Consider the following 27,796-nt stretch of genomic DNA (forward strand, 5'->3'; position numbering starts at 1 on the left):
GACACAAGATTTCATTAAAAAATCCAACAACCTTTATTGCATTCAGTGTCAGGGTTGTGGTGGCTGAGTGAATATAGTTTTTTTTAAATGCATATTTTGGAGGTGATTAAAGACTGATATCTAATAGCAGTAGTGGTGCTTGCCAGCTGGATAGCTAGTGCTATATAGATGTCAGAATCTCAGTGAGTATACATTCCTCTGTCATGTGTGAAATTGAGGGGTGCAGGGATAGTTAAATAAATAAGTTATTTCAACTTGCAGCTGCAGGAAGAGAAACTAGAGGGAGATGGAATTGGCAATGAGACACAAAACCTTTCAGATGAAGGTCAGGGATTCAAATCTAAGGTGAAGTGACAGGGAGTGTTAGTTAGCACTGACAGATTTTTAGTGGCCTAGGGACATAAATTTGATGTTGAGTCCAAATAGACAGAAACCCACATCACACAAACCTACCTGTATAACGTGGACCTAGCTGGCATTTCTGGTGTTTTTCTTTCTGATTTCCTGTCTGTAGCTGGACACAAGGAAAAAATATTCTGCTGTGAACATTTTCACAATCTCAAAAAGTTTCCAATGACACGGAGGATGTGAAGAAATTTGTGCCTGTGAAAATGTCAGAAACTATACCAACCTGCAGCCATTCCTGAGATGCTTGACAGGGGGGAGATGGAGACCAATATGCAAAGCACGACTTGGCTTGATTCCAGAGTGTGGCCATGAGGACACCTCTCCCACTTTTACAATGAGTGCTATAATCACTCTGCATGTCCCTTGCAATGAATGCTCAAATGTTTCACACAAGCTGGACCAGTTCCAAATGAGATAACTTCCATTTTCTGGTATTGTCGCCTGTAGTAGTCACACCACAATTTTGGAAAGAGGCAGGACAAGGAACTTGTTAATCTCCTCCCTTTCTGTTCCTGCAGTTGACTTGTTTTTCACCTTTCTCCAGGGTTTGTTCAGAGCTCTGAGTTATCCATCTGCTGCCTGTTCTGCGCAAGAGAAGCACTGGTTTCTGCCTGTGTGTGTGTGTGTGTGTTAAAAGATGGCAACAGGCAGTAGCCACACAGTGTTCAGACAACTCATGCACTTGAACCACTTTCCAGCCTTGTGGTATGCCAAATGTCTTGGAAGTCCACGTTGCCACTGTTTATTCCTGTTTTGCCACAACTGTACTTTGCACCAGGTTTTCTGAAGTCCCTTGCACTCCAAATGCATTCCAGAGCCGTTATGTTACTGGTTCCAATAAACTGAGTCTCTTCTGACTTTGAGCAGATATTCCACCCTCTGAATCATCCTGACAACAGTTGTCTCATCTATTCTTTTACAGAAATTATTTTAGTTTGATAAAGCAGCCTATTCTCCATCTCGGTGAAAAATTGTGTCACACATGCTTTGATTTTCATAAAGGTATATAAACAAAGAAATTAAGGACAGATAAACATGAAGGGTGAGCTATCACTTTGTATCAAAACTCTGGGTTTTTGAGATCACTAATGGGAATTGAGGAGGGAAATCTGTCAGTGTTACTTGCAAGTGCTTAGCTATGTCTCTGGGAGTACAACTCTTCAGTTTCTGTGGGGCTGTTGACAGGTACTAGAAATTGTGGATTGGGTTTTCGTTTGTGTAAAGAGATACAGCTCCAGTAATTTCAACATAAAACAGGGACTTCAAGTCTCCACTTCTTAGTAGTTTCCATGAATGCTATCGTAAATATAGGAATAAATGTTAATCTTCACTGCATCCCTATGTAAAAACCAGTTGTTTAGTCCCATTTTACTGATAAAGAGATCAATACAATATAATTAACTAATTTGAATTTGAAATGAGAAATTATTGATTTTCTAAGTCCACATTTAATCCTCAATAGAAGTGCTGTTTTAATTATTAGAAACTATAAGAAACTGAGGTGGCTATAATTGGTGAAAGAAGACTTGTAAGCTGAAAATAATGTTGAGACTTTGAAGACATGTCTCATACCATATGTACAGCAATTCTTTTAGGGTAAGTGTAAGATAAAGACTTTTTTTTTTTTTATGTTTCAAGCCAAGTAGTGTCCTGTTTCTGTGGGTTCTTGCATCAGTCCATAAAACTATCAGACAAAAATTGCAAATGATTCCATAAAATGGATTTCATACCAACTTTAATTTTTACCGTGATTTTGACAGCCCTAAATAGAAAAGAGGTCTTTTGTCTTGTGCCAGTTAAATACTATATTAAAGATTACAGTTGTACTTTAGCTGTCTGGATCTTAAAAGACATACTTGGGTTTGGTAGAATTGATTTCCAAAAAGCGTTCTGCTTTTTGTGTCTCTTCAATGAAATTTTCAAAGCCAAAAGAAATGTGGATTATTTATAAAGCCAGAAGAAAATATGAATTATTCATTCTGGAATCAGTGTCATAATTACAAAAAGAGACCTCTGGAAATCATGTAGTCCAACCCAGTGTTCAAAGCCAGGTCAACTACAGCAGGTGGCATAGGGCTTGGGTTTTTATTATCTCCGGGGATGAAGACCCTACAGCCTCTCTGGGTAGCAGTTCCAATTTTCTACAACCCTTTTTTTCTTACTTTTAAGTGTTTTTCTTACTTTTAAATGGAATTTCTTCTATTTCAGTTTGTGCCTGTTTTCTCTTGTTCTGTCAGTGGGCACTACTGAGACAAGTCTGGCCCCATCTTCTTTACATCCCCCATGAAGTATTTATACACATCGATGAGATCCCCCAAGCCTTATCTTTTCCAGTCCCAGCTCTGTCAGACACTCCTGTCCCTTCATCATCTCTGTGGCCCTTGGTTGGACTTATTCCAGCATAGTCATGTCTCTCTTGTTCTGGGGAGCTGTTGTGGTATAGTCTCAGGCGGCAACTAAGCACCATGCAGCTGCTTGCTCACTCCTCCCCTCGATGGGATGGAGAGGAGAAAATATAACAAAAGACTTGAGGGTCAAGATAAGAACAGAGAGAGATCACCCACCAACAATGGCCCTGGGCAAAACAGACTTGACTTGAGGACAAATCAGTTTAATTCTTTACCAATCACATTCAGAGAGGATAATGAGAAACAAAGCCGGATCATAAAAGCACCTTCCTCCACCCCTCCCTTCTTCCCAACTCTACCTCCTCCCCACCAGCAGCAGAGGGAGACGGGAAATGGGGGTTGCAAGTCAGTTCATCACATGTTGTTTCTGCCGCTTCTTCCTCCTCAGAGGGAGGACTCCTTACACTCTTCCCCTGCTTCAATGTGGAGGCTCTTCCCATGGGAGACAGTTCTCCATGAACTTCTCTGACATGAGTCCTTCCTGCACATCCAGTCGTTACCTATCCGACTGCTCCAGCACAGACTTTTTCCCACAAAGTCCACGGCTTCTTAGGGCACAGCCACCTGCCCTGGCATGGGGTCCTCTACGGACTGCAGATGCTCCGCCTTTAATCTCCAGCAGCGTGGGGTCCTTTCCCACAGGAGTCAGTCCTCTATGAACTCCTTTGGGCACAGCCACTCACTCCGGCATGGGGTTCTCCACAGGCTGCAGTTGGGTCTCTGCTCCTCCGTCAATCTCCATGGGCTGCAGGGGGGCCACTGCCATCTCACCACGGGCTGCAGGGGAATCTCAGCTCCGGCACCTCCTTCTGCTCCATCTCCACTGACCTTGGTGTCTGCAGAGTTGTTTTTCTCAGGTCTCAGTCCTCTCTCCTGCAGCCATGCTGGGCCCGACCGACCCAATGAACCTCGGCAGTCCCAGCAGGACAAACTCTGCCCAGCAGGCACCCCGAGAGCAGGGTGCTTCAGAGCGCTCCAAGCCACGCTGCCACAGGCATCTCCAGTCGAGTGGCAGTGGCCCAGCGCGGGAGGCTGGAGGCCAGGCCCCTACCTTTGCCCTCTTTTAGCTGCAGATCCCACATGGGGCAGGTTTCTTTGTCCCTTCTTAAATACGTTTATTCACAGAGGTACTGATTGACTCAGCCCTGGCCAGAGACAGGTCTGACTTGGAGTTGGAGAAGCTTCTCGCAGCTCCTTACAGGGGCTATCCCTGTAGCCCCTCCCCACTACCAAAACGCCCACCACATAATCCCAGCACAGGAGCTCAGAGCTGGACACAGCACCCAGATGTGTCTCTCCAGTGCTGAGTGGAGGGGAAGGATCACATCCTTTGCCTTGCTGGCAACACTCTGCCTGATGCAGCCCAAGGTACTGTTGGCCTTATTTATGGTACAGGTGTGTTGCTGCTCATGATCAACTAGTTGTCCACCAGGACATCAAGCTGCTTCTCTGCCAAGCTGCTTTCCAGCTGGTCAGCCGCAGCCGGATCCTTGAAAATCATCCAGCTCTCTTCGACGCTTTTTCTCTCCAGGACTGTCTCCCACAGGATTCTTACAGGCAGGTACTTCAACAGGCTAAACTCTACTTTCCTGGTGTCCAGGACTGATATCCTGCCTTTTGCCTTGCTCCTTCCTCTCAAGATCCTGAACTCCACCATCTTATGTTCACTGCAGACCTTTACTTCCCCAATTAGTTCTTCCTTGTTTAACGTCCGAGGTCGAGCTGAGTATCTCCTTCATGGGCTCCTCAATCACCTCTGTGAGGAAGTTGCCATCAGTGTACTCTAGAGACCTCCTGGGTTGCTTGTGCCCTGCTGTGTTGTCCCTCCAGCAGATATCAGGGTGGTTAAAGTGTCCCATGAGGACCAAGACCTGCAAACATGCGGCTGCTTGTCTTTGTCTGAAGAAAGCCTCCTCTACTTTTTCCTCTTCAGGCTCTCTGTAGCAAACACACTGCGGTGTCACCCACATTAGTCTATCTGCTAATCCTGACCCACAGGCTCCCAGCTGGCTCATCGTTCATCCCCAGGCGGAGCTCCAGGTGACCCCACTGCTCTCTCACACAATGGGCAACTCCCCCTCATAACCCTTACAGCCTGCCATTCCTGAAGAGCCTGCACCCATTGTTTGCAGCCCTCCGATCATGTGAGCCATCCCACCATGCCTCTGGGATCCCAAGGAGGTGGCAGCCCTACAGCTGCTCACAGACATCTCTTCTTCCTGCCCGTTCGTCGTGCTTCATGTACTCGTGTGTCAGGCATCGCTTTGTAGTCATTTCCTACCTGCACCGTGGGGTGCTGCGCTTATGGAAACGCGTGGAGTTAGCACTGCGTCGTTGGGAAATTTATTGTGCGATTAAATAAAGAAGCAATGTGTGTATGGGAAAGAAATAAAAATGCTATGTACACATTAAAAAAAAAAAGTAAGGAATCATAAGTTTCTTAAAAAAACTTCTGACATAAAAAGGTAATCTTAGCAGAATTCAGAGAAAATTTGTGCAGGTGCCAGGAATGTAGGATAAGCTGGAGAAATAAAAAAGGGTTACAGTAATCAAACGAAGGACTAACTGAGTGTTTTAGCATACTACACAATGAAATCCTTCAAGTAGCAGAGGAAGAAATATTTGGCAAGAGCCTGGCCTACACTTGGATTTGTGGATCAGGAGGATGTTATCAGAGGAGCCTCCATTGTAGGCTGGAGCAGCAGCTGTGAGCACAGGCCTGTGAATCTGTGACTATGACAATACTTAATGCTGGAGAGGAGCAAGATTTTGCCATCATGGCAGAAAAGTGTCGAGCCACCTCCCACTGTAGAGTAGTTAGGACAAGAGACGTCACCAGTTTCGATAGACCACTGTGACTGTAGAAGTGGGATGATGAGACATTTCAGACGAAATGATTACATGATCAGTGCTCCTTTTGGTATGTATAATGGTGAGCGACAATGGTGTGGTCAAAGGCAAGAATTTGATTTCCATTGTGTTCAGGTGATTAATAAAGTAAAAGCTTCCGGAGATGTAAAATTACGAGGTAGGCTTGTGAGCTGACATTGGGCTCAGTAGGGTGCATCTAAAAAGACTTATGTTATAATAGGTATTAGGAAAAATATTTTCCTAATAGAAAACATTGAAACAGTTTGTCCAGAGAGGTTGTGGCATCTCCATCTTTGGAGAAATTTTTTTCCACTTAAAACCTCTAAAGAGGACTGAAATGTATAGATTAAGATCCTTATTTTAAAAACACAGTATTATGAAGAGTGATATTCTTTCTGAAATGTTACACCTTAGGAAGTAGGAAATAAAAGATTGTAGGGAACTTAAATATGGAAACGCTAAGTCTTAAAATCCAACATTTAATAAGAAAATGGTAGTCATTGCAATACTTGGTTATCTTTTGAATGCTCTTACAGTTTCTATGTCTCGCTACCTCTGCTACAATTCCCTTATCAGTAATAACTTATTTTCAGACTAATTTTCTCCTTGACTGTCTTATATGCCATAAATGATACCAGCCCGTGCTACTTAACTACTCAGTGGTTTTGAGATTCACTTCAAACAGGGAGATTGGTTGCAATGCTTTCCGAGAACACTTAATTTTCAATCACTTCGTAAAAGTAGAGATTCAGCTTTAACGAGTTTACTGTATATTGTGACACAGAGGCTCTTTGAAGGTTAATCAGCTTTTTAGCAATAATAGGGTTGGATTCTTGTGTGACTAAGTGAGTCATTTCTGTTTCATGTGCAGATCTATCATTTAATCGGAAGCCTGGAAGTTAAGACTCACTACACTGCATATTAAGTAGAAAAGACAGTTTTTGTTTTAATCATTTTTTGTCTTTCTGAACTTCACTGTATCTCTAGGACTGTAAATTAGTTGAGACAGCTAGACTGATTATTTGAGAGCCATTCCTAATGTGCGTGAAATCTAATAAAAGGAGCTGTACAGTGGAGTCATATTATTTGGACACCAAAGCTAAAAACTAATTTGAAGAAATATTCTTATATATACAAAATAAAATCCACTAAATGTGGTAATGTTCCTGTTTTACATTTAGGGCATGATTTAATCCAATTGCAGTTTAACTGGAGGCAGTTAGTATTTTCTTAAAGGCAAGTGCAGAAACTCACAAATCTTTTTTCACATATTTGTAGCCCAAAACAAATATTTGAGAAATGATCAAGGTAGACTTTCACAGAGAGTTTTCACCAAGTAAGCTTTATTTTACAACTGAACATCTCTGATATAGCTCCATGCTTGAATTTAGCTGTTGAAGCTGATGGAATTACATGTGAAAGAGTAGACCTGTGTTTAAACATAACTGGACAAAGTATTTTTTCCTGGTAGTAGTGAACTGCACATTTTTAAATACTGGCGAGTTTGTATTTAAATATATGTATATTATATACTTATCTAACCTTGCATGTAAGTCTAATTCTAATCCCATAGCCATATAGTGCTACATTGCTGATGGGATCTCAACTCGTGTCAGTTTTGTCTTCCCCAAATATTGAGATGCTGAGCTTAAAATAATGGTAGTATAGGTACAAAATGCAGTGTCCCTGCAAGAGCTATTTAACCATTTTAAATTATTATCTTTATTATGTAGTGCTTGAGAAGTTTGCTTTGAGTCTCTTTCCTGCTGTCGGAAGATCTGGATTTGATTTCAGAAGGGGAGATAATACGTGCCTTTGCGACAGTCTGTGTGCTGCTGCAGTATGCAAGATTACAAATTCTGATTTGTTTAGATTTCAGAAGGCTTTTGATGGAAGAGACAAGGGACTGATTTACAAAATCTTACTGCATGATACAAATAAATAACTATAAATAATGATTGTAAATATTTTTGAACTTGAGGAATGTTAGTTTGTATACAGGAATGTGATTCTGTCTGGACAAGAAGTATCAAGTTGGAAGGGGAGATAACTCTTCAATTTGTCATTTCTGTGGGCTGAAGGGAGAGGTTTGAGGTGGAATAGGGAAGAGAATAGATCAGGGCAAAAAAACTAATTACACACCAAAATTTTATTCCATTAAGATGACAGAACTTTTTCCTAAAAACGAGAAAGAGAATACAGCTTGCAGACTAACAATTACTTTAAAAGAGGGAGATGACTGTGGCCACTAGTGCCAGCTTTGCTGTGTGAGTAAGCAGTAGAAAAACATATTGTTTGGTGTTGCCATTTTCCAGAACGTATTTGCAAGCACTACTGCGGATAATGCTAATATGTCCTAAAACTGCTGTGCCAGATTTGCTACTCTTAATTTATGAATCTCTGTATAGGAAGACTTTGTTTAATCATGATTTTGAAGGCAAGTTAAGCATGATGGGCTTAAATTTAGTTCTGCCAGCTGTTTTATTTGCCCACTAGTTAGGTACATGATATGCTGCCTTTCTCTTTTCCCCTGTTTTCATGCTGTCAACACAGTGAAATGAAGAAAATCTTTAGATCCTTATAAACTGAAGCCATCTGGCAGTTCATAGTTGTCATGCTATCCAAATGGGTAGACTACTCAAAATGTATTCCCTATGCTTAGGACCACAGGCCTGAATTTGGTGCTGGATTCCTCTGTCTGAGAAGCTGGGATTAAGAGTTTTTCAGTCATGGTTTAGTTAGTATCACAAATTTTGTTTGGGACTGGGGAAAACAGGAAATTGTGGAGTGAGTATGTGTGTGACTAAAAAGAGTAATGGGTTTCTGGCGAAGGAGAGAATTTATAGGCAATTTTTTGATGGGATTGAATAGAGGATCATAATTCTTATCTGAGTTCTGTTTTCCTTTAATTTTGGTCCAAACAGAAATCAACTGTATGTGGTGTTCATATGTGTTAAATTATCTATTGCACAAGTATCCCATGCACTGAGAGGGGGGATTCATGCAGAAAAAATACCCAGTCAAATGATGTTAAGACCTTATTGTGATACCTAAAGTTGTTATAACTCGAGAAAAAAGAACCACAAAAATTTGAATAGAAATGCTTTTAATGAGTTTTCAGGTAATCGGGAACTGGGCTGGAACACTGTAGACCTGTGTTGCCTGAGCAAACGACTAACTCGTGGCAGAATTTGGCTGAAAATGCGGAGGAGCAGTTTAAAAGAACTCGAGTTGTTACGGTCTAGAGCACTTCACTGGTTTAGCTTGAAGTTCTGGCATACATACACATGGGATTTGAGTGTGTCTTGGCTAAGGATGCTTCATCTGGTTCTGATATCCTGTTTAATCCTTGATTGTCCCATTATCTGTGTATGTGATGCTTGTTTAAGTTTTCTGTCCTCTCCGTGTGGGTTAAGGTGCTCCTTATCCTCCCTGTCTGCTGGAGGAAGATGTAAGGAAAAATGCTTTTCAGTGGTTTGGATAATGAAAATTATTACTTAGCTTTTCTAAGAGAATGTGTTGATAGCCAGATTCCATCAACAGAGGTCCTACGTTGTAGACCCAAACCTTCATCCATAAAGTCTTCTTCATCCTTGAAAGGCAAAGATGAATGATGACTTCATTACTCTTTCATTTCATCTGCCTGAGTGACACGAAATAACTTTGCAAGCTGGTTTCTACAACTTGATACGAATATTGTTCTAGATTAGATTCTGTGATTGAAAATGTTACTTACAATCCTTTCCTGATGTTTATTATTTATGATCTATAATGTTGCGTAGAAAGAAGCCTTTGCCTTGTGCCTGTACAAGAGCAGGTGAGATTGCAGAGACTAACTAAACATGGAACACACTTTTCTTAAAATTCCCTCTAACCAAGCAGAAGGTAGTTAACCTACATTTTAGGAAGTTATTGCGTGACAAATGTGATAGGCATGTATGACTACATATGGAATGGGAGATTATTTTTTAGTGGCAAAAGACATCCTGCTTAGAAAAGGATAACTCCATGACTTATGCAAATGTATGTGAACTAGTGGTTCCTCTTCCTAATCTTCTTGGGTTTAAAAGATAATATATATAAATATTCACTTATATAAATATATAAAATATAACATAAATTTCAAAATATTTCAATTTGCTTGATTGAAATGCTGGGAATGACTTAGAAGCATCTAGTAGAGTTCATAATGCTGGTGCAGAAGGAAACAGAGTAACTCGTCTTCTATTTGAAATGTTTCCTGCAGTTTCACTTCTGTTGTTTTGTCTCAGGACTGTGTCTAGAGTAGCATTTCTTAGCTGTGTCACTGCAGGAAAGCCAAATCTTAAGTTGTCATGTTGCATGCAAACTGTCTGATCCTAAATTTATTTTTGGTCAATTTGGCAAGTGTATAGAGCTGTATTTGTACTTTCCTATACAATTACTTGTGGTTTCTGTGTATATTTAAAACAAATACGTAGACTTACTTACATTGCTTTGCAGTGCTTACGTTCTGTAGGCATGTGCTGACATTTCTATCGGGATGTTTTGTGCAAACGTAAGTGATTAGTCAATGTGTAGATTTGGAGCTGAGAACCATGTAAATTAAGCTGATAACCACATAAGGAGTTGTGGCTGCCGCATCCCTGGCAGTGTTGAAGGCCAGGTTGGATGAGGCTTTGAGCAACCTGATCTAGTGAAAGGTGTCCCTGCCCATGGCAGGGGGGTTGGAACTAGATGATCTTTAAGGTCCCAAACCATGCTATGATTCTATGATTCTGTAACAGATTTGAAAGCAATGTGGAAAATGCAATAATTGTACGTCCATAAAGGCAGTTAAGCCTTTGTTATTAGCCCACCTGTACAGATAATTGTAATACTATTATTTTATAATATTATTTTAAATAATATAGTGGTTTAGAGTGAATTTCAGAAATATTTCCATTCATTGCCCAGACACATTAGATCTACTTCAAGACCAAGATAAACATAGTGGTTTTGTTGTTTTATGTCTGTGTCTTATTTTAAGAATGTCTATGGCTAGCTATCAGCAGGATCACTGAAAATTTCATTTTAGCAGCTGCTGCAAAAGCATGATTGATAGTTTAAAAAAACAACTTTTCTGAAAAAACTTTCAAATAGAAATACATTGGTTGTATTTATGTAATTGCTCTTGGCATCAGCTTAAGTAAACTTACGTAAAAGTTCATCTGTAAAATTATCTGACTTTCTCAATCCACTTGAACCTTGATCCGTTTTGCTGTAATGTTCTGGCATTGGTAAAGATACTTTATGATTGGAGTCTGTAACCCCAAATGGGATTACACCACCTTCTTCTGATTCAGAATTTCCTGCTGTTGCAATATGTGTTGTTTCACAGAAATGAGGAGTAATTCCCTTTCAGACGCCCGTGTTGATATTGCTGCCAGGGAACAGCATTAGCAAGGTATTCTTTCACTGCTGAAGATGAGGCGTCACTTCTATTGTAAACTCGGTTCCCTCTCAATGAGCTTACAAACTTGTTGGAAATAATTTCACTTCAACTTGAAGCTCTGTTTCCCGGGAGAGTGAATAGTTATCTTCTTAAAACCGATTTTTGCTTTAAGAACAAACAAACCACGTGGCAATTTTGAAGTTGTGGAATAGACGTCCTTTATACTGCAAGCAATTGTGCTTTCACTCAGAGCTTTTTCTGTCCTTTTAAAATTATTATTATTATTATTTGCAAATTTCTTATTGAGTGGACAGTTACGAGTTGGGATCAGTCGCCTGCAAAGCCTGGTGGAGTTTGAGCTCTGTCCTCCATCGACAGGTTGCAGTAGGGCTGCACGTGCACCCGCAGCTCTCAAAGCAGAGTTCATTCATGTGGTGCCCACACCACTTGCACACGCGTGTGTCCTCGCTCGTAAGAGAAGAAGAAAAGCAAAGAGTACCGCAGTGAACGCTTCTTTTCTGCTCTCATTTCAGAAAGGTTTCTACCTCCAAAGCTGGCATGGCTTTGCGTAGATTGCCTGGTTTCAAGCTATGTTGCTATTGTAGCAGAGACCTGCCGCAGATTAAGTACTTCTACAGCGGGGCAGCGTCCCCCGGAAACGTGCTGTTTGCAGTCTTCCACGCTGAGCCTGGGAGGATCGTGACATTAAATTGTAGGAATGCCTCCGGAGTAAATCTGAGGCTTTTACAAAGGGGCCTGCCATCCACATTTCAGCTCTTTTGAACACAAGGAGGTTTTGGAATAAAGGCTGCAGCATGTCTGTCTACTACCGAGAAAATCAGTCTGTGCTGGAAGCGCATGTTGAGTTAAGACTGGGTAAGCAGAAAAGAGGGTTGTAATGTCTGAGAAGGAAAGAATAAACTGCTTTTCAGATTTTGATCACAAGCTTTTCTAGCATCTGGCTTTTGTAATACGCACATTTATTAACATTTCATGGTGTATTTTCTAAATTTAAAGAGTTTTGGCACGTTCCGATTGGACTTAGAGCAATACAATGTATACGACTAGTAATTTGACATGGACCTTTTTTAATGCAAAGGAGCCTTTTGGTTGTGCTACCTGAATTTGTATTTGCTGCACTCCATTGCCATGATCTGTTTGTGTGTTATTTTTAATAATCATTTAAATCGTACTAAGATTTCTATCATGTGAAGGGCAAAATAGAGGTTTTCATGGCAGGGCCCTTAGTTAGTTCCTTGAAATATTAGTTGCACGCTTGATAGCATTGGCTCTCACCCTCTGGAGGTGATAATAGGAAAAACTCCTTATGTTCTCATTATCAGTGCTGGCGTAGTTGTCCTGTGATGTATGAAAGATGAAATGATATGCCAAGAGAACCTCATGCCTTAGCGAGAAGAAAGTGGCAGAAGGAATGAGAATTTTTCACCACCTTCTAGAGCCTACAACTCTGCGAGCTTATTGTCATCAGCCAACCAGGGAGTTGGAAGCATCCCTTCATTTATGGCCAGTTCTGGGCAGGACACAGACAGATGCTCCAGGGCCTCCTTCAGTTTTTCCTCAGTGCTCAGTTGTCATAGGTTGGATGCTTCCATATCCACCCTATCCCAAGGGCACTCTTCACTGGTACCAGTTCTTCAAAGACTCCTGGAGCACTGCAGTGGCTCCCTGCTCTTGTTTTTGTCCTGTTGCATCATTTTACCACACTGCCTGCTCAACTCATAGAATCATAGAATTTCCAGGTTGGAAAAGACCTTAGAGATCATCCAGTCCAACCGTCCCTAATCCCCCATTAAACCATGTCCCTAAGCAGTACATCCACCCTTTTCTTAAACACATCCAGGGATGGGGACTCAACCACCTCCCTGGGCAGCCTATTCCAGTGGCTGACAACCCTTTCAGAGTGCTTGTCCCTCCTTGACCTCTCCATTGCAATTGTACATCCATTAGCCCTTCAACTTCAGGTCCAGTTAGGGAACTGTCTTGCTTCTGGTACTGGTCTGATGCTGCATTTGAAGAGTTCAGATCTGAAAGTGGATGTTTCTGGAGATATATATACTACTATATTCTACTGTAGCCAAAGAACTTTCTTTGCAGAAAACCCATCTGGGACTTGCTACCATATAGTTTTTAATTTATAATATCCTTATAACTAATGGAACTATAAAATACCTTGTCATTGTTGTAGCACATAGGGGATCTAGTAATAAATTAGAGGTCCTCTGTGACAAGTACCGTAGAGATATAATAAAACAACAACCCCTGCCTGGGAACACTTCAGTCTAAGTTCATATTTCTTCCTTACGCACCCAAAAATAGGGTTAATCAAATTTCCTGCCTAAAGGCTTAAACAACTGGAATATGAAAAAAATTTTCGCCATTCTGCAATGTAGTACTCCTGTATCTCTGGAAAGTATGCACTTTGTTAATATAGAAGACAAACCCTTTCATTTAAACATTTCTCACAGCATATCTAGTTAGATTTAGGCAGTGTTTTGAAGCAGTAGGATGCATTTGGTCATCCCAGATTTGTGTTTAGTGACTAGAGAACAATGTTGTAGTTTTATTTTAAATGTTTCTTTCCTCCTGTTCTGAAATAAAAAGCCAAATTTATGACAAAATTATTACAATGCTTAAATGCTGAACTGACTTCTCTGATTCAGTGTTTTCATGTAGATATGTTTTCTTGTAATTGCTTTTCCAGATTGTACTGGTCAGTGGACATCTGGACAGCTGGGACGTTGGGCAGGGAGCTATGGATGATGGTGGTGGAGCATTTATATCATGGGAAGCGTTATCACTCATTAAGGATCTGGGTAAATATTTAATTTTAAAATATTTTTAATGCATTACATTTCCAGGACACTTTGTATATTGTCTAAACTGGATTTTCTATTTTATCCATTCCTCTGAGCACAAATATTCATACTTAGTATAAATATTTTGCATGGTTGTTAAACTCCTTTAGTCACAGAGGTCATCCAAAAGCAACACATCAAGCAATGATCTAGAAAGTGCTTGGTGCCTGCATGGTCACCATCATCATCGAATCAAAGTTCAGTGTAAGATGTAATATCTAGATACCTTAGGAGGAAGTCACTCCTTTTCATTTTGTCTTCCTCCCTATTAATGAAGATGAAGCTTCATGCAGTCACAGAGAGCCTTCTGATATTCATAGAATCATAGAATGGTTTGGGCTGGAAGGGACCTTTAAAGGTCATCTAGTCCAACCCCCCTGCAATGAGCTGGGACATCTTCAACTAGGTTAGGTTGCTCAGAGCCTCATTCAACCTGACCTTGAATGTTTCCAGGGATGAGACATCTCCTAACTCTCTGGGTAACCTGTTCCAGTGTTTCACCACCCTGGAAATTTAGTCTGAATTTGCCCTCTTTTAGTTAAAAAACATTAACCCTTGTCCTGTCGCAACAGGCCCTACTAAAAAGTTTGTCTCCACCTTTCTTACAAGACCCCTTTAAGTATTGAAAGGCCACGATAAGGTCTGTCCTGCCTCTGGTCTTCTCCCTTTCATCTACATGTAAAGATATTCAGCAAAAATTATTCTAAACTGCACAGAAGTTCATCTTTCCAATGTATATATTTCAGTGGTTTTGTTTTTTCCTTGAATGTTCTCCCTGAATAAATTTATATCCTGCCTGGACTAGTTCCAGCAAATATTGATAGATAAATCTATACCATCAAACTGGTGTATTGTCAGCTTTGCACTTGAGGGCTGATTTCCTGATTGGGCTTCTTTTATGTTTCTGTGTGTTTGGGCTCTGCTTTGGACCATGACAGCTCATTTCCTTGGCAAAGGTAGTCCAGGTCATGGGAAGCACACACTTGAGTTGTATCACTACAAGGATACACTTTTGTCAGTTTTGGCTTAGCCATGGTGAATTGTCAAATGCTATGGGCTCATATGTCTTTTCAAGCAACATTTGACACTGAGGCCTTGAGCACTGTAGTATCCTGCTACCATAGGTCTATGGGATACAGGGCAACGTTCTATTTCCAGGGATCACTTCTTTGAATCATTCTCAGTAATCAGCACGGTGACAAGGTTGCTGAATTCTGGAATTTGATCTGTATATCAGCTGGACTCTTCCGAAGTTGATATTCTAGCACATGTGCTGTCAACCCTGGACTTGCTGGTCTCCTTCCTCCAGAATTTCTGCTCAGCAGAAGTGTGAGTCTCACTAAACCCCCATGTTGCTCACCAGCCTGGGCTGCGGCACCAGGGATGCTGTTGCATCCTCCACAGCCAGGAGGAAATGGCCTGCCTCTTGTAGGCAGGATAGGTACCTTGAGTTGAGTAGTTAATTAGTAGTTCATTATCTCAACTCAGTCCAGCTGGATAAGAATGATTGGTGCCATAATTCCCCCTTTTTGTTTTACCATTTTTTGTTTTCACAAAGGCTTTATGGGTGAGCAGAGACCCGGCCCATTCATCCAACTCCAGCACGCTTCCCTCCCGCGAATACCACGTCAGGGCTTGCGGCTTTACCTTCTTCTCCGAAGGACTCTCGCTCGAGCTCCCGGCTCTGGCTCTTTTGGCTCGGGCTCCTTAGCAGCCAGGGCTCTCGGCTCGGCGAGGGAGTCGGGGCTTCCCAGGGTCTCATCGATGTATCACATCGGGGTCACCAGTTGTTGCTCACCAGCCTGGGCTGCAGCACCAGGGACACTGTTGCATCCTCCACAGCCAGGAGGAAATGGCCTGCCTCTTGTAGGCAGGATAGGTACCTTGAGTTGAGTAGTTAATTAGTAGTTCATTATCTCAACTCAGTCCAGCTGGATAAGAATGATTGGTGCCATACACCCATGCCATCAATGCTAAATGTAGGTAAAGGAGAGAAAGAGGAAATGGCAACTTCTAGCCTGGTTATGTCTGTTCCAGTAGCGCTGTGGATAAAATACCAGTGTGGTCTTACTCAGCCTACTGACTCCTGGTTTGCATAGTTCCCCTGTGTGGGATCTGAAAAGCCAATTTCTTCTACTCATGGACTTCATCTGACTTGTGGGTATAAGTAGGCTGCAGACAGAGCGTTATTGTAGAAGGACATCTTCTACCTATGCCTACATAGGGTGTGTTTGGTGGGAGAGATGGTCCGCAAGGTAAGTGTGTATGCGAGATGGAGCTATGGTTGCACAGTCATCTGCCTGTGTTCTCCAGGCACCAAGCCTCTCAAAGTTTGGTCTGGTGTCCTGCTGTTCCCAGTCTGCTATGGCCTGCCTAGTCTGATTTCTGGTCTCCAAACTGCAAATTCCAGTCTTACTGCTTGATCTGTAGTTTTTTACTGATTTTACTTCCATATGGGGTTTTGTCACTATGCCCCTCAAAACTAGTTCAGAACAGACTTCTGAGATTGCCAAGTTGATATCCAAGGATGCTTTTCCCCTCTCATCAGATGGAATCTATTTTTACTCATCATTCTTTTTGTCCATATCTGTAACCTGTGGTCAAGAGGAATGCACCACGTATTCATTAAAAACTAAAATCAGCTGCTGCTCCTGCTGTTAGCTCTGGCTGGAGTTTAAATAATAAACTAGCTTTCCCTGCTTCCGATCAGAAGGATTTGTGCACTTCAACAATCTCAAAGAGCTCTTTGTAGACATGCTCTGTTATGTGATTAGCCACTCTCATACTGCAGTGGTGAACATCAGATGTCCCTGTGAATTCCTCTTCCTTTATTTTGCATTATTTAAACCTCTTATCTCTCATTTTCCCAGCCTCGGAATGATTGGAATATCAGTCTGTGACCAAAACCAAAATGCATCTGTTTTAATTTTTGGTCTTTTAGAAGTAAACTAAAGAGGATTCTTCTACAGAGGAATCCAGGCCTACTCCTTCTTTTAGTGTTTTTTAATCTTTCTTATATGATTCTGGGAAAATTGTCTATGCTCCCTCCACTTTCAGGAAAAAAAAAAAATTATGCTTCTGTGTTTGCTGACTGTATTCCATTCAGAATAAACTGTTTTGTGTCTCTTAAGGGCAAGTTCACGGTGGCATTGTCTAATTCTTATTCACTGGATTTCCCTTCACGCATGACTGAAATGCATCACTCTCTGCTTGTTCAAATGCTTGGTTTCCTCTGGTAGTAGCCAGTGTGTTTGCTGTCCGACCTGTGATGAAATGCTGTTTTCTCAGCCGGGAAATGCCGGAGCCTTGGCTGACACTCTCTGTTTGGCCAGCTGTTGTGTTCAGCCCTTCTTGTTATACTAGTGTTCTGCAGGAAGGTGAGGCTGGGAGAGGACTTCTGGGTCATCCCATCTAACCTGAAGATAACCATGGGGGATAGGGCCTTTCATAAGCTGTCTTCCGTAGCGTATTGGTTAATGCAGATTTTATATCTAATGAAGCACAAAAAATCTGACAAAAAAGACAGCAAAATAACAGATGTGCAGATCGTGTGAGGAATGAATTAGTTTTATTTAAAATCAATTCCATAGATTGTGTTTTGAGTGAGCATTATATTTTGAACTGTGGAGACTTGGTTTAACATCCTTTTGGACTCTGATAAATTTAGTCTCGGACTAGTCCACCAAATACATGTGGCATGGGGATAAGCCAACTCAGCTGGCGTGTCTGTATGCACGTGTAGATTTTTTTTACTGTGCACTGGGAGCCTTAAAGCATTGCATTAGCATTGCATAGCCATAGCCATAAAAACTGTGTTTGCGTTTACCAGAGTGTAACTGATCTTACAGCTGTGCTGATACGATCTTAAAGCTGAAGCGAGCATTCGGAAATACAAACTCTAGAATGTGAGGTTTGTATGGCATACTGAGAAGTACTGCCACTACTTCTGCCAGGGACCATTGCTTCCCTGAAAGCAAGATACTACTATGCTATTTAAGCATATCAGAGATGCTCTAATAGCCCTTCATCATGATATCATTGTGACCCTTGGATGTGGCTGGTGGACACAAGTTATGCCTATTTATTAGGATTTTGATAATTCTGTGTAGTACTTGAGAAATGATTATAGTTTAAATACCATTCCATACTTTTAACATAACCTCCTCCCCAAACCATTTAAGAGTTATTGGCTTAGGACCAAATACATGAAATTTATTGAAAAATCATTAAAATTATTGTTTAAGATGGTTATATTTTAAGCAGTTCAGTTTGTTTTCTTTCCTCAAGAAATATTTTTAAGAGTTTTTGCTTTTATTTCTAAGTAAACCAGTTACTTAATGTGTTAGCCTTTATATTTCCTGAATCTTCAGTGTTATCTTTTTTTTTTTTTCATTGAGCTGGCAGTTTCTGTATCATATTGATATCTTTTATTCTTTCTGATGTTTTTGTAGTTTTTCAGACACCATAATAGTTACATGTTCTCTATAAGGACATGTACCAGTAGCACAATCTGAAGTAGTTTTACAGAGTCTTCAGCTCTTCAAACTTTCGGTAGGATTTTTTTTTTTCATTTCATTTTTTGACTTCACATGAATGTTGTTTCGTTTTGAGAGAAAGGGATTTACATGAAGGCCAGACTGAACTGAAATAATTTTGTATTATATTACCAGAGAGTGGAATAAAAACATTTAATTCATGTAAAATCCCATGTATACATTTCAAAAGAGTAGTATCTTAAAAACATAGGACCAGATTGTAAACTACTGTAGTTTTTGAGTACTGTTTAGAGCTATAACGATTCAGTTAGACCTGGAAAGTAGAAGAGCTAAAAAGTGGAAAGTTTCAAGTTTGTCTGAATACTTTGCTTCGAATAGCTATAATATCTCTCTGCCCATCTTCCATACCAGGGTGATGAGAAGAAGGCACCTGCTGGAAATACCATTCCCTCTCCTCCTTCTCCTCCTTCTCCAGGGAGGAAGCACAGGCAGCAAATTATGAGCAAACGTTGAATTTTAGATGGTTACCTTAAAGCAAGGTGAATCTTACTCCAGGTGGCTTTTCCACAGCCAACTGCTGCAGAAAACTGCACCTCGTCTCTTCTCTTCTGTGCGGCTACGGCTTTGCTCTCGAAACACCTCCTTCGGCAACCTGCAGTTAAAGGTCAGCACTGCCTTGTGCACCTGTTGGTACCAGCAATGGTCATAGATATCTCCAGACTGGAGTGAACAGAAGTGTTTACCGTAGTGCACTCGCATCAGCTTCTCTGTGTCAGGTATACTGTTACGGTCACTTGCTTTGCCAGTAGCTCATCTCACAAAAATTCACCAACTAGTGGCCATATTGACGCATGTTATCCAAAGGGGCCTTTTCTCCCAGTTAACGCTGAAGTTTAATAAAGGACAAAGGAAACAAAAATAGTATTTTTTTCCCTGGAAGTCCTGAAGCTTAGATATGCTGCTGATCAGCAAGATCTCTGGCTTATGTGCTGAAAAACCGAAGAACTGTGTTTCTGCAGAAGTTGTTTATGTGAAGAAAGATGAAAGTTTCGGCTGGTTATTGCTCTTTATTCCTTTTTTTTCTCGGAATAAAGATGTCTTTAGAGGCGCTGAGGCAGTTTGAGAGCTGATCTGAACTGGTCAACTCCCTTTCTTTCAGTGGAGCTGGGGCTGTTGCAATTAGCTGAGGATTTCTGATGCTTAAGAAATTACCCTTCATAACTGCAGGCAGGGAGTTCAAGGCAGTAAACTTGTGCAACGTGCAGTTTGCCTGCAGCTCTGTCAGGCAGCTGCTGCCCTGCCCAGCCCTCTGCAGCTTTTAACCTTTTGATTAATTTTAACTAAATTTGAGAGAAGCGTAGAAATATTTAGAATATGAAGTTCTGATATGTTCTTTGCAAATGGGTGATTGACGAGAGATGAGCAAGTGTATTTATGTCCCAACTGTGAGAGAGGCAAGAAGAAACTCTGCTTTTATCCTTTGCCTCTGATGAGGAACGCCTGGTTAATCATCACACAGGTAGATTCGGTGTAAGCACCACAGCCTCTCTTTTTAATCTGTCTGCAAACTCTGCAAATATTGCTACTGTGGTAGTGAGGGTGGTGTTTGAGGTAATCTAGAGATGATGGGAAGGTACTTGGGGGTGTTTTAGGTAGGAAGGGCTGAGAAGTTCCTGTCTTTAAGCCAAGGGAATCCGTGGGACGTTGCATGAGCTGTGATGTGGTGCGAGGGCATTTGGAAGCTGTATGAGAGACAGCACTCAAGCAAATTGAGGTTTTCTAGTTTTGCAGAACAGCTGAGTTGCTAATTATAGTCTAGAAACCGCAAACCCAATTTGTTTTCAGGTTGCATTTATAATTCTCCAATTTTATGTTTGTTAGTTTGTGTGCAAAAAAGGGTGTCTCTGGAGATGGCCAATCCCATTTGCCTCAGCATTTTCGTGTTAGTCTGGTTAATGCTCTGGTGTCATTTGAAACACAGGTTCTCTTGTCCGCGTGCTACATGAGGTTTACAACAGAAACTGCCTTTCCAGGTGAGGTAAAAGACTAGTTAAGCAACTACTCATAAAAATTCACCATAAAATTACCCCAAATTTATTTTAGTGCTCTATTTTGCCTTCAGTTGGCTATACAAGTTGGACAGACACCCTGTCAGACTCGATCCTGCTCTGGATGTTGGTTGCCCATTTCTGTAAAGGAGGTGTTTGTGCTCCTTTCCCACCATTTCAAGCCTCCTGCTGCTGCCCTGAGTCTTGCTCAGTACTAATACTTGTGTATGACGTATTTAAGCAAGAGGCAGGTAGTATATATCCCATAATTTCAGGGTTTTAGCCAGTGCTGCTTCTTTCCTCTTTATCCAGCTGTGTTCCTGCATCGCGTGGCCGAGGGGCATTTCCCATCTGGAGCCACAGGTGCTCTGCCCTGCTTCCGCCCCAGGGAGCGCCCTACCGAAGCCGCCTTGGGCTCCAGCACTAGAAACACAGGACATTTATCCTTAAAGGGAACTTGAGGGAACTGAATAAGAACAATAACAGAGTGAGGCCTTTAGAAGGTGGTCCTATGGCAGTATGAGCTTTCCAAGTGTAATATTTTATGCCTCCTAACTGCAGTAGAGAGCCCACTGGACTCAGAGATGCATTTGATCTTGATGGATGAATTTCACTGCTTTCTTCTGAAAACATTCAGACATGATAACTGTTGTGTCTCTTTTTAATTAAAGCAGCTAGAGCCAATTTTTTTTTTTTTTTCCTGTTGAGAGGAGAAGGTGATGGGGTCTGCTACTTGACACTACAGTCTATTTTATTTTCAGTCTCATCTGTGCTAACGCAGGAGCAATCAGAGTCAACAGGTCCTTTGTTCACAGGTTTCTTTTTAGCAACATTTACCCACAAGCTCTCCCTCCTTGTTCAGAAATGTGTTTTGTACCTTTCCCTGGCTATGTTTGGGTTTCGCTTGCTCCCTCACTAGTCAACTTTTGGTGCAGTGCCAAGCCCAGAGGTGCACACGTGTCCATCAGCTACTGCCCAGTCTGTGTGTTTACGGGGTGCATCTTTGGAAGAAACCCAACGGCTGTGTTGTGAATTTGCCGAACCACGAACTTATCCTCTTTGCCTTCAATTGCTTGAACTGCAGCAGAGTAAGGCGTTGGAAGTTATTCCTGTCTATTCCCACATATTCCTATGCCTGTGTTGAAGTAGTTGGTATAGACTTCAGGAAAGACTGCACACCAAAGACCCTGATAGTGATGGATTGTGGTGCAGAGTAAATGTTTCCTTGCTTTTGCTGTTGTCTCCTGTGCACGGAGCTCATGTTCAGTCATGTCTGCGTGCCACATTAGACCAGGAAGCCTCCTGCTTGGGCTGTGCCTCCAAGTGCTTCTGAGAATCCTGGTTCTTCCATATAAAAAAATATTCGCTATAGGGAGCTGCCAGAGCCAGCAAATACCAGGAGTCAGATGAACAGGGCACATTTTCCTCTTCCATGCCCAGGGCAGGATGCGTGATGCCTTCGCTGCTAGAGGAGCCTGATGAGGGAAGGATGATTGTTGACAAAGTCTGATCCCAGCCATCACACCTTTTACACGGCTTTCCTACATTCCTAGACAATGATCTATACACACATGAGGAAGGAAGAAATGTATGGTGATAGGAGCTATGTGTAATTCCCCCTCTTTCTCTCTTTGCCAGCATTATGGGGAAACAGAGTTTCATGAGGCAACTTTCCTATAGATGTAGACATGGATCTGGCACTACCCAATTTCCAATTTCTTTCGAGCAGAAAGGAAGAGAAAACTACAAAAATGTTATTAAAACAATGCATGTGAGAATTTTAAGGTACTACCTGAATTACGTTTTATGTAACTCATAAGGAGTTGATTAGACAGTTTTTTTCCCTTTAAAACTCATTTAAAATTGAAATTGTAACTCTCGTCTAAATTATACCCGTGACTAATGTGACTGGGAAACTGTAAGACAGATTTTTATGCAGTCACTGTAGTCTTTGTATGAAGCTACATTTCTTGAGTCCAAATTCGCTGGTTAATATATGAGGACTAAAGATATGTTTTATTTAAAAAATGATCACTGGAGTCATTCCTTTTCTGCTAGTCTAATTGAAGTCATATAACTGCAATTTTAACCTACTTGCCAAAAAATTTGTTAAATGTTTTTCTGAATTTCCTGTAGCTGTGGTGGTGTAGTTGTTCACTGTCTGGGAGATATGTCGTGAAACACGATTAAATGACTACTTTTACTGTAGGTTTGGGGTTTTTTTTAAGTTAAATATGCTTGATATTAACTCCTTGTTCTTACATTCTTTCCACTTTCCCAAAGTTCTGTATTTTATCCAACCTTCACCTTTTGCAAATCTGTTAAATCTACCTGGTATGAAATATCTGTGTATGCTCTTACACTATAACTGCATTTATTCCTTGATTTCAACATTTGGTTGAATGCATATTTGGCTAATACTTAAATCTTCAATTTCCATACTGGGTTGACATAACAGAGAGGTGACTGCAGACATACAAAGTTGTTAATTTGTCAGTAAATTTAGGTATACAGCCCTCCATGCCCATTTTGTCCGTTCTCCTGTGGACTGCTGCTTTTCCAGGAAACTCAAGATAAAATGTGTGCTTTGTTTATCTATAAAAATCTTCGAAAACTTGTGATGGAGGCTGTTGTGACTTTTTTCAAATCTGTAGCACAGCTGACATGGCTGAAATCCTTCCTGGAGGAAGTCAGAGACCTCTTATCCTTACTGTCTGGTTTTCTAAGATACATATTTTCACTGTGGGAAGACAGGTGTGGCTGTTGCATTTTCTGACTCATCTAATGGATTTGGGCTTTGACCAATCCAAAGAGCAAGACAGCAGAGGCAGAAGGCAGAGCCACTGCTCAGTAAGGTCAAACCACAGTTGATGCTTATAGTCCCAGAGAGTGATGGAGCAGAGCCCTGCATTGCCTTTTCTGCTCCATGATTTGATGAAATCTCCAAATACCTTTAAGGAAGGAGGTTTTACCTAAAGAGGAATAAGATGCATTTTAAGGTGGACAGTGTCCTCTTCCTTTTGAGGGACTTGGAGAACATGGCAACAGGCTCAGAGCAAGGCAGACGGTGGGGGAGTGCTGTTCTGACTGGGTGATTTGCTGTTGGACATGTAAACAGGCAAGTAGTGGGTTTCCTTTTCTCTTTTTTTGTAGACATGAGTTGTGTTGACTTCATAACTCTACACTAACCAGTTCTTTGTTCAAAACCCAATGTGCAGAAGAGCACGTTTATCAGCGCTTCTCATCTGAGCTCTCCCTGGGTGGCAGGGAGGTGGCCTCCAGAGCAACCCTTGCTCTGACAGCATTGCCACCTGGCTCGATTGCAGCCCATTACACCAGGCTCTGAGCTTCACTTCCCTCTTCTTCCCCCATCTCCCCAGTCAAAAGGCTTAATCCATGTTATTTTTAGTTACTAGACTTGGAAATCATTCACAGCTTTCCTCTCCGCTCTTGTATACCCAATTCCTTCCTTGGCATTTCCTCTTGGATATGCCATTGCTTTCTTAAAATAAATCTACCTAAAACCTCTGATGTTTCCCTCCTCCACTCTTCTGTAAATCTCCCCTTGCTATTCTGTTGTAAACTCAACAGCCTCCATAAAAACAAGAAAAAAAAAAAAAATTGCTGCAGTACCCAGCTTAGCTCCTGCCTCTGCTTTCATTTCCCACTCTCCAGCCCCCGTCTTGCTCGTTTTCTGTCTTCTTCTTCCTGCAACCCCATGTTTCTTCTCCTGGAGAACTCATTCTCTTTACTCCAGACCTTCAAGACTCATAGTTTAACTCACTTCCCAGTGCTATCTTGTCCAAGGACCTCATCCTCAGTGCTGCAAACAAAACCCCTATCAACGGATCAAAATCAAGCAGATATTGCATTGCGTTACACTCTTTCAAGATGAAAACAAAAGCCATTTCCCTAGTAAAAAGCTGTTTCCCTGGTTTAATTTGAGCTTCACTAGAGGATTACGAATATATCATAGTCAGGGTTTAAGTAATTAGAATTCTATTTACAAATAGAAGTATTGTAACGGTTGGACTCAATGATCTGAAGAGTCTTTTCCAACCTAAATGATTCTATGCTGTAAAGTTTTTTTTTTAAGATGTGCTTTGTCTTCTTGAAGCTTGTAATTTCAATAGCCTTAAGATTTTCTCCGTTAAATTTTTTTTCACTCAAGGCAAAAATATTTGTTTTTTGGTAAATGTCTAACTAGGAAGACACTTTTATGCACAAATAGTGAAATATTAGTTATCTGAATCATGGTATTTCTAATAAGAGAATGAAAGCCAGAATCCTGGTGTTTTAGAATGGAAACTTCTTGGTCTCCAGAGGAAAGAATCTGGACATCTTCAATTAATTTCTTGATTTCTCTAGTTTATTTTTATATGTGTATTCTTTGAAATTAGCCAGAGAAACAGGATGCTAAAGGGAGCAGCTCTTTTCTAAAAGAGAGCTTGCCTATGCCGCAGAATACAGAAATTAGGTAATATTCTCTAAAATACTTGAGAATATTGAAAACTTCCTGTCTTCTATTTCAAAAGTTATTGGAACTCTGTCAGAAAAGCAGTATAATTCGGTAGCAAATGTTAGGAATTTATGCATACTCAGTTTATTGGGACCTTAGTTTACCAAGACCTCTAGCAGAGGCCAAAACTGCAAAGTTTTGGGCTCTCACTCTGGATGTACTAGTGTAGACTGCAACATCAAAACTGCATACAGTCTATTAAAAAGAAAGGAAAAGGGCTTAAAAAGTTATTGTGGCTTGGTGAAAGTGACCTTATTTGATAGTTCACTTGAGGTTCAGACCAGAATAGAGAATATTATAACTAAAAATATCACTGATATAAAAAATAGACAGTGTAATGAGAATGCAATGAGAGGTAAACCATGTAATTTGCTGTGAAGCCCAGCAGTTTAATTAAACCAGGAAATAAAGCATTTGCTGAGATTCTGGAAATTTCAGAAAATCTCGTTTCCCAATCTGCTAATAAGTGAAACAGTTTCCACTTTAGCAGATTGAATCTAAAAGAAAATTAAAAAAGCCCTCTTAATTTTTTGGCCAGATGAAAAAAAATTAACAGAGCATTGCTAATTTGGACGGGTTTTAATGATACTTAAAGGAACTGCTAGTATGTTGTATGCAATACAGAGCAATTAAGAATGACTATTCTTATGATTATACAGCTAATTTGACCCTAAAATATGCACCAGAAATTGCTCTTTTTTTTTTTTTTTTTTTTTTCAGAAGGCTACTAGTAAAGCCATAAGAGACTTGGGAAATTTCTGTGAAAACTGTGCAACAAAGAAGACATAGCAGGAGAGAGGATGGGGAAAGCAGGAGGTATAGCATGGGGGAAACTCAAAGGCTGAGACACAGTTTCTTTAGACACTGTTTTCTGACAAACCCAGCTGATACTGCAATAAATTAAAAAGGATGAAGACAAGCTAGTAATAAAGAAAAGTGTAAGTGCCTCATTAAAAAGGATGGTAGTCCTATGTTAAAATTTATCGATGCTCTCTGTGTTCCAACTTCAAACTAAGCCTGCAGCTTGTCATCAAAGGAACCTTTTAAAACCAGAATGCCGTCACATGGAGGAGCCATGGGTAACTGGTGTTTTAGATATGTATCGGGCCCCTCTTCAAATTGTTTGTGAAATAATTTCTAATAAAAATTTATGGCACCGAGTATCAAGTGAGAGCGTTCGTGTTTTGCAATGTGCCTGGGAGAAAATAAATGGTGTCCAGCTAAAATGTTCAGCTCCAAAAAGCAGTGGATGGGACATGGAGAATAATCTGCTGCTGTTGAAAGCAAAGAGTCTGAGCTTAGGAAGGTTGTTGTCTTGCTTGAGTAATTTCAGCTGGTACAAAGCACATTACACAAGTGGAATTTCACTGTTGTAACATAGCTGAAGGCAGGGAAGTGTTCCACATCATTGATATTACATGAGGGGCTTAACAGAGATCTTATTAAATATGATTCTATGAAATCTACTGTTTCATTCTTGCTTACTTGAAATGGAAGCAGATTATACAGCTGTATTGATGATGAGTTCGTGTCTTCTTTAGCAAAATGTGGAGTACTGGGTTTTTTTTTGGTTTTTGTTTTTTTTTTTTATTGTGGCAGAGGTTTTAGAAATTTCAGGCATTTTATGAGAAGTGCTTGTGTGATAGAAATATCTCAACTAATGTCACCCAGTAAATCCCCTATGTCTAATCATCTGCAAACCTGAAAAAGGTAGGGAATGCATTAGGAATTTAATTGTCAGCAGTGTCATCATGTATCTTACTAGTTTTTGTATAAATACCCTTTTAAAGAAATGCCAGACCACAGGATAATAATGCAGAAGTATATGTAGCTCACGAAGTTAAATACAGCAGTGGACAAGACTTGAGGATGCTATATCTGTATATACCTCTCCGTTGTAGCTCCTGAAGCAAATACACCAGTGGCTTAGGCAGTATTAGGGAGTAAGCGATCTGGTAGGGCAATTTGTTCTACTTTGATGCTCAGTTCAAGGCTCTGTTGGGCCATTTGTGCAGGGTCTTGGGAGGGTGAAGCTGGCAAAGCTCTGAGAAACCTCATGGTTTTCACAGTGTCAGAGCACGTGGTGGGGAGCTTCAGTCATATTCCTGCTTTGGTTTTTTTTTGATACATATGAGCTTCAGGCCCATCTTTGTACTGCTGAGGAGCTTCTCTCTTCAGCTAATGCGACTTCTTATTAGTGTTCTTAAAAATCAGAAGGGGTGGGAAATAAATGCAGCTTTCATACTGAAGAAATAGACTTTAGAAATTAAAACCAAGAAGATAGGATTTTACCACTGAATACACTATAAATGCACGTTAAAATACTTTACCTGTTAATCTACTCACATCCATTTGCAGTTTGCTTATATACCTCGTGTAAGCTGAGCAGTTATTTGATTTACTTGTGGGTGATCCCAATGCCTTGGCTTGCAGGGGAAAACATCCTTTTTCACAAAGGTGGAATGCTTTTTATATTTTCAAGAGCTGATCAGTCTTAAAATAACATGAAGACTTCTCTTTAAGAAGTCCGATTAGCCATCGTACACTGTCTTCCTAGAAGATACTGTATCTTTGTACTTAATCCTCCCCTTCAGTAAGGATTTATGTTTATAAAGTGGGAAAATATTTACTGAAGGAAATTTAGTACTTACGCTACTGATCTCTATTTTGATTTTTAAAAAGACACTTCAACTTCTCCCTCCTGGCATATAAGCTATCTTGAGGATGAATCAGATTTATTTTTTTACATTACATGTG

General features: G+C 40.7%; 1 protein-coding gene across 1 annotated transcript in view; it reads left to right on the plus strand.

Annotated features, from left to right (window-relative positions):
• The window catches only part of CPQ (carboxypeptidase Q), a 151,167-nt gene that overhangs the window by 72,982 nt on the left and 50,389 nt on the right, over positions 1 to 27,796 (plus strand). Inside the window, exon 4 of the mRNA XM_086609482.1 lies at positions 13,823 to 13,934. Coding sequence (XP_086465608.1) covers positions 13,823 to 13,934 — 112 coding nt within the window. The remainder of the gene's footprint in view (positions 1 to 13,822; positions 13,935 to 27,796) is intronic.

This window comes from Tauraco erythrolophus, chromosome 3, assembly GCF_009769465.1.
Source record: "Tauraco erythrolophus isolate bTauEry1 chromosome 3, bTauEry1.pri, whole genome shotgun sequence".
NCBI classification, from domain to species: domain Eukaryota; kingdom Metazoa; phylum Chordata; class Aves; order Musophagiformes; family Musophagidae; genus Tauraco; species Tauraco erythrolophus.